The sequence below is a fragment of the Ornithodoros turicata genome, chromosome 2 (genome assembly GCF_037126465.1).
Source record: "Ornithodoros turicata isolate Travis chromosome 2, ASM3712646v1, whole genome shotgun sequence".
Lineage (NCBI taxonomy): Eukaryota > Metazoa > Arthropoda > Arachnida > Ixodida > Argasidae > Ornithodoros > Ornithodoros turicata.
In genome coordinates, this window is record NC_088202.1 from 48140415 (window position 1) to 48152307 (window position 11893).

Sequence of the window (11893 nt, forward strand, 5' to 3'; positions counted from 1 at the left end):
CGTTGTTCGACCGTGCTACGTACAGCGACTACAACCGCGCTCTGCGCGTTACCAGCTGGGTCAGAAGATTCAAGCGCTGACAAAGAATCGTAGAATCAGCGAAACTTCAAGGATAGCTCAGCTCAACCCTTTTCTCGACGAAGGTGGAGTAATGCGGCTAGAGGGCCGGCTTCAGTGTTCAGACAACTGTGAGGATATCAAACATCCCATCATACTACCGAATTGGCTAAGCTGATTGTTATGGACACGCACCGACGCATGTTACACGGCAGGGTACAGACGACAATGTCGGCTTTGCGCGAAAGATGGTGGTTGCTTCAAGCTAGACAGGCAGTGAAGTTGGTCATCCACCGGTGTGCTGTCTGCGTGAGATTCCGGGCACGACCAGCGCCTTCGCCAACAGCACCGCTGCCAGCTACCCGGACCGACCCGACTCGCCCATTTGATACCACGGGTGTGGACTTTGCTGGCTCACTATATGTGAAGACCACAACCAACACGGCATCACCAAAGTGTTACGTCGTATTCTTCACTTGTGCGACCACGAGAGCTGTACATCTGAAGTTGGCGACGGATCTAACAGCGAGAGCCTTCGTCATGGCATTCCGGCTATTTTTGTCAAGGAGAGGGGTACCATCTGCAATCTACAGCGACAACGCTCTGGCCTTCAAGAAAGCGGCGCGAGACATCCGAGAGCTCTGGAAAGCCATGTGCAGCACCGAGTTTCAGGATTTTGTCTCGACAAAACGGATTCACTGGCAATTTATAGTCGAGAGGGCAGCCCGGTGGGGCGGCATATGGGAACGGATGGTTCGAACTGTCAAGAACTGTCTACGCCGATCCCTGGGTCGCCAAAGCCTCACATACGAGGAGCTAGAAAGGCTTCTCTCAGAAGTAGAAGCTGTCGTAAACTCAAGACCATTAACCTTTCTACATTCGAGTCCAGAGGAACCCATCGCGCTGACTCCAGCGCACCTGCTGATAGGAAAGACTTTGACGGCCTTGCCGGAACAACCTGCGGCTCCTGTGAAGCCTTCGACAGCCAGTACAGCGGTCAAAAGATGGCGTCACCGACAACAGATTGCGGACAGGTTTTGGAAGAGGTGGAAACACGAGTACCTCCTTGAACTTCGGTCTGCACATTTGTGTCGCGCTCAACGTAAGCAAAGAGCAATTGGCGGAGGCGACGTGGTCCTACTGCATGAAGACAAGGCGCCAAGGAACATGTGGAACCTCGTGAAGGTGACCGAGCTGTATAGGGGGCGAGACGGCAACGTACGTTCCTCTCAAGTCAGACTACCCAGTGGAACTGTGACTCGTCGCCCTGTGCAGTTGCTGTACCCATTAGAACTTGACTGTAATTAACTCTTGAGTGACTTGGTGAACGTTTTTTTTTTTTTGCGCGGGGGAGGATGTTACATATTTTTTAACAAGTGTGAAAGACGAGGCCGGGAAAAGCTGACCAACGCGAGGGAAGCGCACGTTCTACATTCTGCGATTCGGCCTGCTGGGAACCGGATGCTCTGGGAGACTGCTGCAACGCTGGGAGCTGTCGTCAAAGGACTTCTCATCATAATAAAGGGTTCGTTGTGTTTGGGAGCTGCCGAAGTCAGGTCCAGTCATTCTTAGAGTGGAAGTTCCACATCAAAGTGAACCTTCAAGTTGCCAGATGCGTGGGGGGGGGGGGGGGGGGGAAGTCCATGTCATACCTCTAAAAACAAGGATTTACATTTTATGATGCTTTCGCGTCACATAGAGGAACACTATTTTGAGAGAATTCTGTGTGAGTCACGGATATCGCAATGACATAGATTGGATAGGATTTTGAAGAGGCAACATTTCGTACGTAGGAGTGCTATAAGTGTTGTAACACAGTACAACAAAGCCGGCCTTTCCATTATACCTTGGAACGCGAACAATCTCTACACAATACCCCAGATTATGTCAACCACAGGACAAGGACCCCGCACGTGACCTTCCCGGAAATTTTCATAACTTTGTACGACAATCGGCAGGTGGCGAGCTCCTGCTCAACTATGACATCATTGAAGCAACCTACATAAGCCATAGCACAAAGTCATCTACCTTTATCCTGACGAAGGAGGAGCTTCCTCCGAAACGTCGATAATCTGCATTTTTGTAACTTTTTAAATCTAAGAGCTAATTATTTATGTTAACTAATGCATTACACTACTAACTGTTTTACTTGTTTTCATGTAACTTCCGTCTCCGGCTCACTTACTCATTATGTTATTAACTCGCGGCTTTCAGATACTTTCTCTTTGCATTATATACAGGGTGTTCTAGAAAACGTGTCATTGAATTATAATAAAAAAAACTACGCCACGTAGAATCATGCGTCCAACGGCATTTGTTCTTACTAGATTTCTGCAAACTCTGATGAGAATGTCATGTATCATAAGTTTAATTATGTAAATATTTGCGATCTGAACTCGGAAATTTGCCAAGTAACGGTAACTTTTTTACCACACCAATATGGAGAGCGTGCCTAATTCACTCAAGTTCATGATAATTGACAGTGATATTCACGAGCTATCCCATTGGAAGAAATAGCCGAACATCATGCTTTTCGTAGCACCGAAACATAACGCGCGACGACTTTTTGAGCGCAATCGCTCCCAGTCCGACGAAAGGAGGTTCGAAACCCAGCCCACAGAGTGATAGTAGAAAAAGGGATAGTTCCTGAAATTGGGGAGGGAACGTGCGATCCCAGCGAAAGCCGGACGCGGTAAGCCATACCTGTGTTATCTCTTTCTGCGTTGCAGGTGTGGACTGGGTTTCCAACCTCCTTTCGTCGGACTGACAAGGATTGCGCTGAAAAATTTGTCGCGCGCTACCTCCGTAGAGCATGATGTTCGGCTATTTTTTCTGATGGGATAGCCCCTGAATATATCTGTCAATTATCATTCATTTTTAATTTGAGTAAATTAGACACGCTCTTCACATTGGTGGGGTAAAAAAGTGACCTTTACTTGGTAAATTTCCGACTTTAGTTCACAAAAACTTACATAATTAAACTTTGGTTACACGACATTCACATCAGGAGGTGGCGAAAACCTAGTAAGAACAAATGCCGTTGACCGCATGATTCTAGGTGGTGTAGTTTTTTAATTATAATTCAATGACACGGTTCCTGACACACCCTGTAGGCAGGGTGGTCCACCAAACATGATAGAAATTCATAGTAAAATACGTAGGCCACGGAGAGACATGCGGTCAAGGGATTTTTTTCTGCCAATAACTTTTGCCACATATTGGCAAATTTTTATTTCATTTCAGTTGTCGAAAAATTAGTTTCTTGAACTGAACTCCGAAATATCCCATGGCAACCTGACGTTTTCTTTGCGGAAATCGGTTCCCCGTGGTCAGTTTACTCAGTATACCACATAATCCAACTTGTAGTGCAATGGCAATTGCCAAAATAAATTCGTCGAAAATGAGCCCGACCGCTCGTAGTTTGAGCGCAAAGCTGCGAAGAAAGGAGGTTACATTGACACGCCACTCGAGGGGTTACAAGCCTTACCCACGGAACAAACACGCGTCGTGAGTACGGGAATCTTAGCTATCTTATCAAAAATGAGGTCACCTGACGGTTTGTAACCCTTTCCCCCCTCGTGTGGCGTGTCAATATAAATTCCTTTCTTCGCAGTTTTGCGCTCAAACTACGAGCGGTCGAAAAAGAGGCGGAGCCAAGGGCTCATTTTCGGCGAATTTATTTCGGCAATTGCCATGTGCTATACTGAAGAAAATGACCACGGGGAACCCATTTCCGCAAAGAAAACGTTGGGTTGCATTGAGAAATTTCGGAGTTCAATTCAAGAAATTAACTTTCTGTCAATTGAAATGAAACAAAAAATGTTACCAATATGTGGCTAAAGTTATATGCAGAAAAAAATCCCTTGACCGCATGTCTCTCCGGGGCCTACATTCACTACGAATTTCTATCATGGTTGGTGGACCACGCTGTGTATACAGGGTGATTCACCAACCATGTCATTTGGGGTATATAAGCAAACGGTAGAACGGGAAAATATGCGGTCAACGGCTCCCGTGCGGCAATAAGTTTGCCATCTTCAAAAATACTTTCGTCGAATTTCAATTGCAATAAATTGAAATTTCTTATGTGAACTCTGAAATTTGCCTAGGCAACATAACTTTTTTTTACAGAATCAGGAAGCCCGTGGCGAACTTAGTCGAATACACCGGAAGCCGAAATCTCTAATGGTACAGCGAGTGCAAAAGAAAAAGTTGTGAAAATCGGCTTTTTCTGCGCCCGTATTTCAACGGCGCACGAAATCGGCCGCAAAGATGCATGAGAGGAGGAGATGAGAAACTCTCCCAAGAGTGCTACCAAAGGTACGGTTTCAGAAGGGTTTATACCCCCCCCCTCCCCCCACTCTGGTTACGCCGCCTGCAGAAGCTACATCCAACGAAGTGCTGCTGCGGAGTAACATCTTATCGAGAAAGAAGACGTATTTTCGGCTTATTGGCATACAAAGGGCGGCGATGGATATTTCAACGTGTATACGTGCTCGTTTCAGGTAAAAAAAAAAAGAGGAACGGCTGAACGGCTTCCAATAAGGATTGTCTCCCATTCTGGTATCTCGCTTCGTCCCGAAAGCCCTCATTAAAAAGAGTTAATTAATAAATCTTAGCGAATTAGTCATCTATTGGTTACATATTCTCGTGGAGAGGACGCACGCATGGCCGAGTAACCCAAATGCAAAAACTGCACCTATGCTGCTCTCACAGCTTCTTTTTAAGAAAATCTGGTGCCGCTGTAAAAAAAAAAAAAAAAAGTAATGTATACTCTGCCTCAGTCTAGGAGTATGTTGCGCCTCTGCCTCAACGGGGGCTCTCCCCCATTCTACGAGCACACACAAAAAGTCTTAATAAACGATACTGTGTGAAAGAAAGCTATGCACGTATCAGTATATTTCTGTGCCTCGTACGCCACATGAAAATGAGCTCCATCTGAATTTCAGTTCTCGCCATTTCGATGGAGAAAATATTCGTTCAAGATGGCCCTGTATAAAAGAAATTCCCGTAGTTCATGCTGTTGATAAGAAATGTCAGTTTCGCACTTTTTCCGCTGACAGACGATCCATCGTTTGGGGCGCTCATATCCCGATGATGACGTCGTTTTTCTCGTCGCTTACGCTGTGCGCCATAATACGGGTGGACTGGGAAACAACGCTCAAACACGCTGGCTATACATACGGTGCTGAGTGACGGCGAAAGAAATGCGGATGAACAAAAAAAAAACTTAAAATAAAAAATAAATCAAGTAATACAGAAACAAAAAGAACAGAGAAGAAACGAAATCACATGGAAGGAAGGAAGCGCGCTTTCTAAATTAAATTTTGCCCCTCAGAATCGTCCGGAGGACAAAAAATTGCGAGTCATATATCACAACAGCGAATTTTATACGTTAGCAGCGCGCTCTCAGACCTGTCTTGGCCGTGCTCAACGAAACTCGGAATCCTTATATTTTCATTTTCATATTAATTTACATCTTATTTTTAATGCTGCTTCGTGTTCCTCTTCGTCCTTCTTTTCTTCTTTTTTTTTTTTTTGCTTTTTCTAAACGGCGCTCGTTAAACTGAATTACGAGCGAGCAGACGAAAGTGAGCGAACCAATAAAAAAAAAAAAAGAAAAAACGTTCTGAAAGAACAGCGACCAGAAATGCGAAAGAAAGATCGTAGAATTCATTCGGGTGGAGAATAAAATTGTGTTATGATTCCCCAGACCGAGAAACTTTGTTTCAGCTCTTCGGTCTTTTTATTCGACTTCGGTTTTGTAATTTGTTGCGTCTCATGGCAATTGACAATTGCAAATGCGGGGACTTAACCCGCCGTCGGCTTGAGGGCGTAAATGAGAATTAATGTCGTAAACATTTATGACAGCTTTTGGTGGCGACGAAAAAGGGGGGAAAATAAGACTATTGATAAATCTGTCCAGTACGTTTTCTTTAACTTTTAAACCCGATGCATGAACGAAAACATGCCGCTGGACAGCTATTTAAGCTTATTTCTTTGATGTGAAATATGCAGCACTAGACGACAAAAGCACGAAATGAAATGGAGCTGAGAAGGAACAAAGAGATACAACAGAATTAAGAAAAATCCATAGTCGTTCGGAATAGGAAGAGAACGAGGGTAACATCTGCTATTTGATAGAGAGGAAGCATGAAGATGCAGAAAAACAAATGCGTTTCCGCAAAAGGGAAGACCCACGCACACATGTGCCTGGGATGATGATGTGACAGCAGACCAGATTGATTCTATTTTGCAGTATGTATAATTAGTGAAGATAAGTTTAAAAAAACTGTCCGATATAGAGCAACCCATGCACTGGAGGGTTAGGCACTGATTGCCCTATCCGGCATAAAAAATAAAGGAGAAAGAAAACAATAGCTGGTAGAGAAAAATAATTACACATCTGGCGTTATCTTTACTCGTTTGTTTACTAAGGACGCAAGAAACGAGCGCCAGTACGTTCCGTGACATGCATCTGGTCGTGGTGGTGCATGGTGGTGATGACGGACCTGCATGCAGACTACTCGGCGGTATGCGCGACCAAGCAATCAACACTACGTTCGTCTATGCACTCAGCATCACAGACACCACCTGCACGAAAAGTGATGCATTTTTCAATTCTCTAAAGCGATTACATCACATCAACTAGCATCCACAGCTGCCGCAAACGACCATGTATGCTCCGTGGACACTTCAAGCAGCATGGAAGTACTCGAGAAGAAATATGTCGGGAGAACTAGAAATCAGGATTAGAAGCCATGGGATACACATTCGCACAAAAACTACGAGTGTAATCCTGGACAGCAACAGAGCTTTCAATCTCTCGGGTCAGAAAACCTGCTCTCGTCGGCTGCCAGTCTGCAACGTCATACCTCGCCAATACTGAGGCGAGCGCATCCTTATTTCTATCTTTTTTGCAGTTACATTTCGTCTCGCCTGTCCCGCATTTCGACTGTTCGCTCTCGCTAGCAGATAATTATCGGTTGCCAATAAAAAGTGATCTGTCACCTGACGTCACGAGACCCGAGGAGCCGCAGGGCGAGACGCGCCCTTGCAAAGCAATTTTTTCAACGAATTCACACTTCCTGAATGGAATATTTTGCGTGACTGTTCCTGAAGGTAGTACGCTTATCTGACACAGCAAAAAGAAAAAAGAAGATCCAAGTGCCGTGCCTTCTATGCTCACTTAACCTCCCTCATATTTGCATGAGTGGGGGTGATGTGTGCCACAGAAAGTCTGCTCTGTCATCCTCAGTGCTGAAGCAGTGCTGCCTGTGATGGAGGGTCACCAAAATATAGAACAGCAATTTTCCCCGCTGGGTCGCATTCCAGTAACCTGGTTGAGTGGCCACTAATACATTGACTCCCTAGCTTATTTATCATAACTGCGTCAAAGATCCTCCTGGCTCTCTTTTCTTTAAACCCTTTGATAGCTACAGGACCTTGGAAATCGGGCTTGCACCCACATCTGTGAGGCAGTGACACGTACCGCAAGGTGACGTGAAGGAGAGATTTTCAGGAAATCGTTGTAAGAGCGCAACGCTTCGTTAAAAGAGGAGAAGGAGGAGCTGTTGGATGGTGGTTGTGTTGATGACGGCCACGCTTAGTCGGAGTTGTTGGAGGATGAGTGGTAAGGCATGCGGCTGCAAATCACTCTCCATGCTAGCCCTTCACCGGATCATCATTCTACCACGATCCTCTATGTGACGCGAAATGTACAACCTACGCAGTGGCAGAAGTTAGAGCGGCTCTACCGAGCCAGAAACAGTCCTCTGATAACCGGCACGAAGTTAGTTCACCCACTGTCATTAAAAGAAAAGGTAGTAATGATGAGTCACAGCCCCATTGAAAATAATTCCTGACCTCAGAGTATGAGGTCTTGAGGTATTGTGGAACATCTGAGGTTTTGAGGGTGTCTCAGAGCTTGAGGTCCTGTGGTTCCCTCAGGGTCTGAGGTTTCCACACAGTGGACCTCCAGACGTGAACAACACCGAGCGCCCGTAGTACCACTTCGGTTCAAATACTTTCGATTGTTATTGAGGTCATCAGGCTCTGAATACTTTTCAGTCACTTTAATTCAGACTTGTACACGTTACCGAAAAAAAAGGAACTGAAGAGCGTTACTCCTTTCCACGAAAAAAAAAGGAACTAAACACGTTACTAGTTACCAAAGCAGCAAAAGGAACGCGTTCCCGTTACTCGACAGTAACGAGGTACTCTTACTTTACCATGCTATTACAGAGCCACAACCATGTCAACATCAAAACCCTACACGCGTTTTATTTGGTCCGACAATTTACATGGAATTCGCATTGAAGAATAGTTGGTACTCGAAATGGGCATCGGTTATTTGTGGTGCGATTCCTCGAGAGAGCCTCTGTGGCAAGACTGAAAAATTGCTGTGGACAGCCTCTTTGAAATTGCTTTGGGAAACGGCTGCATCAAATACAGCCATCGTTGCTTGATGCATGTATTGGAAAGAGGACGCTCCTGATTAGTAATGAGGCTGATTCTCTTCTTTTTCTCCTGTAAATTCAAGGTCAACAGCCGCCGTTATTCCCTTATGTTTGCACCAGTGTTAGGAGGTTACACGACGTCTGCGCAATTGTGCGTTTATGTGAACTGATAAACGCTGCACCAACGTCTATAAGCCGTCGTACACGCTGGCTCTTTGCATGGCTAACCTTTCCTTCTGTAGAGGAGGTGTTGTTCCTCTACATGAGTCCCGACCGGCGATGATGGTATACCACGGAGAGGCCATGACGGTGGCCTATTTCCATGGCCGCGCCGGTGGAACTCAGGCAGGTGCTCTAGGCGCGTGGCCATCTTCGTCGTTGTCCACGGCCCGCTACAGTGCTCCCCCCTCAGACGCGGAGCGGCGATAAGAAGGATAGAAGAATCACGTCTGTACCGGAGGGAGAGAGCAAGAGTGACCGTGGATGACGCGCACTGCTCGATGGGCGGCACAGCACAGACGATGTCCACGGGCGGCACAGCACACGTTGCAGGCAGAGGTCGATGAGTGAGGCGGGAGCGGCAGCGATGAGGTTGGCCAGAGATGAACGTCGAAGTCGTGGCCTGGGGTGCCGCGACCGGCACGGGAGCGAGATCTGGTAGGGGAGATTCCAGGAAGAGCGAGGCTGCGTTAGCCGTGTCGGCTGCCGAGACGCCGGCTGAAAACGTGCCGTGGCATCGGCTGCCGCGAGTGCCGAAACCGGCAGGCGAGCACGTTGCTCTGGTGTCGCGGCCGGCAGGGGATGAGCGTGGGGATGCACGAAATGAAGCAGTGGGTCGTTAGTGTGCCGGACGCCGTGGATAGCGCAGGTCGGTCCCTGGAAGCCGTGAAGCGATGGTCGGTGGGCGGATGCGATGATCAGTGAGCGGTCTGGTCGTTGCGGGTCGGTCGGTACGGGTCGGTCGGGTCGTTGCGAGTCGGGCGGTGCGGGTCGGTCGGATCGGTAGCGTAGACAGAAGCGGGACGGGAGCGGTCGGAGTGTTCATCGAGAGGCGAGCAGCGGTCGTGATGTCGTCATGATGAGGAATGGCGGTGGCTTCCAGGGAGAGCGTGCCGTGGCAGTGCTAGTCGCTGGTGTTGTCAGAAATTTGGGATGGTCAAGGGCCTAATTGCTCCGAACTTGATCTTCATTGTCCGGGTCACCAAATGTAGAGGAGGTGTTGTTCCTCTACATGAGTCCCGACCGGCGATGATGGTATACCACGGAGAGGCGATGACGGTGGCCTATCTCCATGGCCGCGCCGGTGGAACTGAGGCAGGTGCTCTAGGCGCGTGGCCATCTTCGTCGTTGTCCACGGCCCGCTACACTTCCTTTATTTTTAATAAACATGTCCCCCCTCCCCATTGTAGACCATCAAATCAGCCACAGTTCTCGGGCTGCCTCCGTACTACACGACATTGGCTCCACGAGGTATTCGACTGATACGGTAACGGTAATTCGATACGGTAACTGACTGCTACAGCTAACAAAAATACCGAGGACGCTTACCTGAGCACGCTTCTGCGAATTCGAATATGACGTGTGGGATGTACTGCGTCATATTGGTTTGGGAAGGCAAAGAAGACACCGAAATACTGCATTCCCGTCACCTTTTGCCACACTGCCACAAGCCACACTGACCTGAATATCACCTGTGCCATCTTATAGTCTAACGAGTGATCCTCACAGCAACCCACAAGTGTGAAGGTGGGAGAAAAAATACAAGGACTAAGGTTTCTTCCCGGGATACGCTGCTAGGCTAATGACACGCAGGAGCTGCATATAATATACCCGGGATCTCGTCGTCCAGGTTAGGTGAACGCACTTTACAACAACACGACGAATCAGCAGAGAATAGCAGCACCATCTCAGAATCCAAGTTTAGGCGAGTTTAGTTACTCTAGTATATATTCATTGGCAGCATCTGGGAGATACTAGAGTCGTTAAATCCAGGAGACAACACACACACACACACACACACACAAATCCAGGGTCTTTCTTCAAGAATGCTTTCATGGTCAATGACTCGATCGGAAAGCGTTGCGGCATTCGTCATGCCGGTTAGCTTAGGACTCGACGAAAGAATGACTGTAGACCAGATGCTCCCAGGAGCTGACCATCTAGGTCAGGTCACCTCGAGTTAAAAGCGTATGGAATTTCGGGAATTTCTACATAGTAATTCACCATGTCGTCCAGGTTCAAGTCGAGCGTAAACGAAGGAAAGGAACGAGTAACGTGAACAACGAGTTACCGATTTTTTTAACTGAATACGTTAGTAGCTGCAATATTTAGAGACGTAACTAAGTCGTTACTTCGTTATCAAAACAAGTAACTGGTTGCTGGGTAACGAGTTACTTGTGACGAGTTACGTACAACTCTGCAATTTAATTTGTCGTTCAGTGTCTCACGGGCTCGCTTTATTTTCTTTCTGGTATCTTCGCCTTCCTCCGCTCAACTGTTGAAGCACTGGTGGTATGCACCTAGAAATAAAGCTCAGTTCAGGTACGATAACCAAAGACATAAAACAAAATAATATATGAGATACCGAATAATTATTACAAAATTGAGTGAGCATGTCTGCATCTACGAAAGTAATTTGTTGCCTGCGGTGACAAAACTGTAAATTGCAATACTGGAAACGCAGACCGTTGTGACCACTGGCACACACAGAGTCTCCAAATAAGCTTAGTAACTCTATTCATACCAATAATAATAATATGCGTATACGTTTTGAACAAGAAAATATAACGATAAACATTTGTCGTACCAAAGGGATGAACACTCTGTCTGGTGAGCTGCAGCCTCAGGCACGTTTTCGAATGAACAGCAACAGAAGGACAGAAATTTGTTGGCGATAGCATATCGTTCAGGATATGTAAACACTCACTTTATCCCGCGTTTGTTGCGGTTCCGGCTCACGCCTTGAATGTTTTCCTATTCGCATTCGTTCGCTGCCGGCCTTGGAGACATCTTAAGTGCCACGCGACATCCAATCTATTTGAAATGCATCACAGGGAACATGAAAATACGGCGTCACAAATATTAGAAATACAAAGTTGCATCTAGTTCTAAGCTGTCACATTCCATTCACAAGATGTTCAGGCATAATTTCGCTTTCAAACAAGAAACACACTCACGCACGCACACACATACAAGAAAATCTGTATGCAAGAAAATTCCCCCCCCCCCTCACGTACCTTCCAGAAAGAAGCTTCCACGGGTTTCCTCGCCCTCCCTCGGGAAAATAGCGTGCACTGGATATTCCCTGCTCCGATTGAAAATCTGTGGTATCGTTGTACTCAGAAAAATTCGTCACGCCGTCCACAGAAGCAACAACG

General features: G+C 46.8%; 1 protein-coding gene across 1 annotated transcript; it reads left to right on the forward strand.

Annotated features, from left to right (window-relative positions):
• The first annotated feature begins 285 nt into the window (after positions 1-285).
• Positions 286-1365, forward strand: LOC135384610 (uncharacterized). The gene has a single exon (XM_064613808.1). It carries the CDS (start codon positions 286-288, stop codon positions 1363-1365), a length of 1080 nt encoding a protein of 359 aa, XP_064469878.1.
• Positions 1366-11893: the final 10528 nt, after the last annotated feature.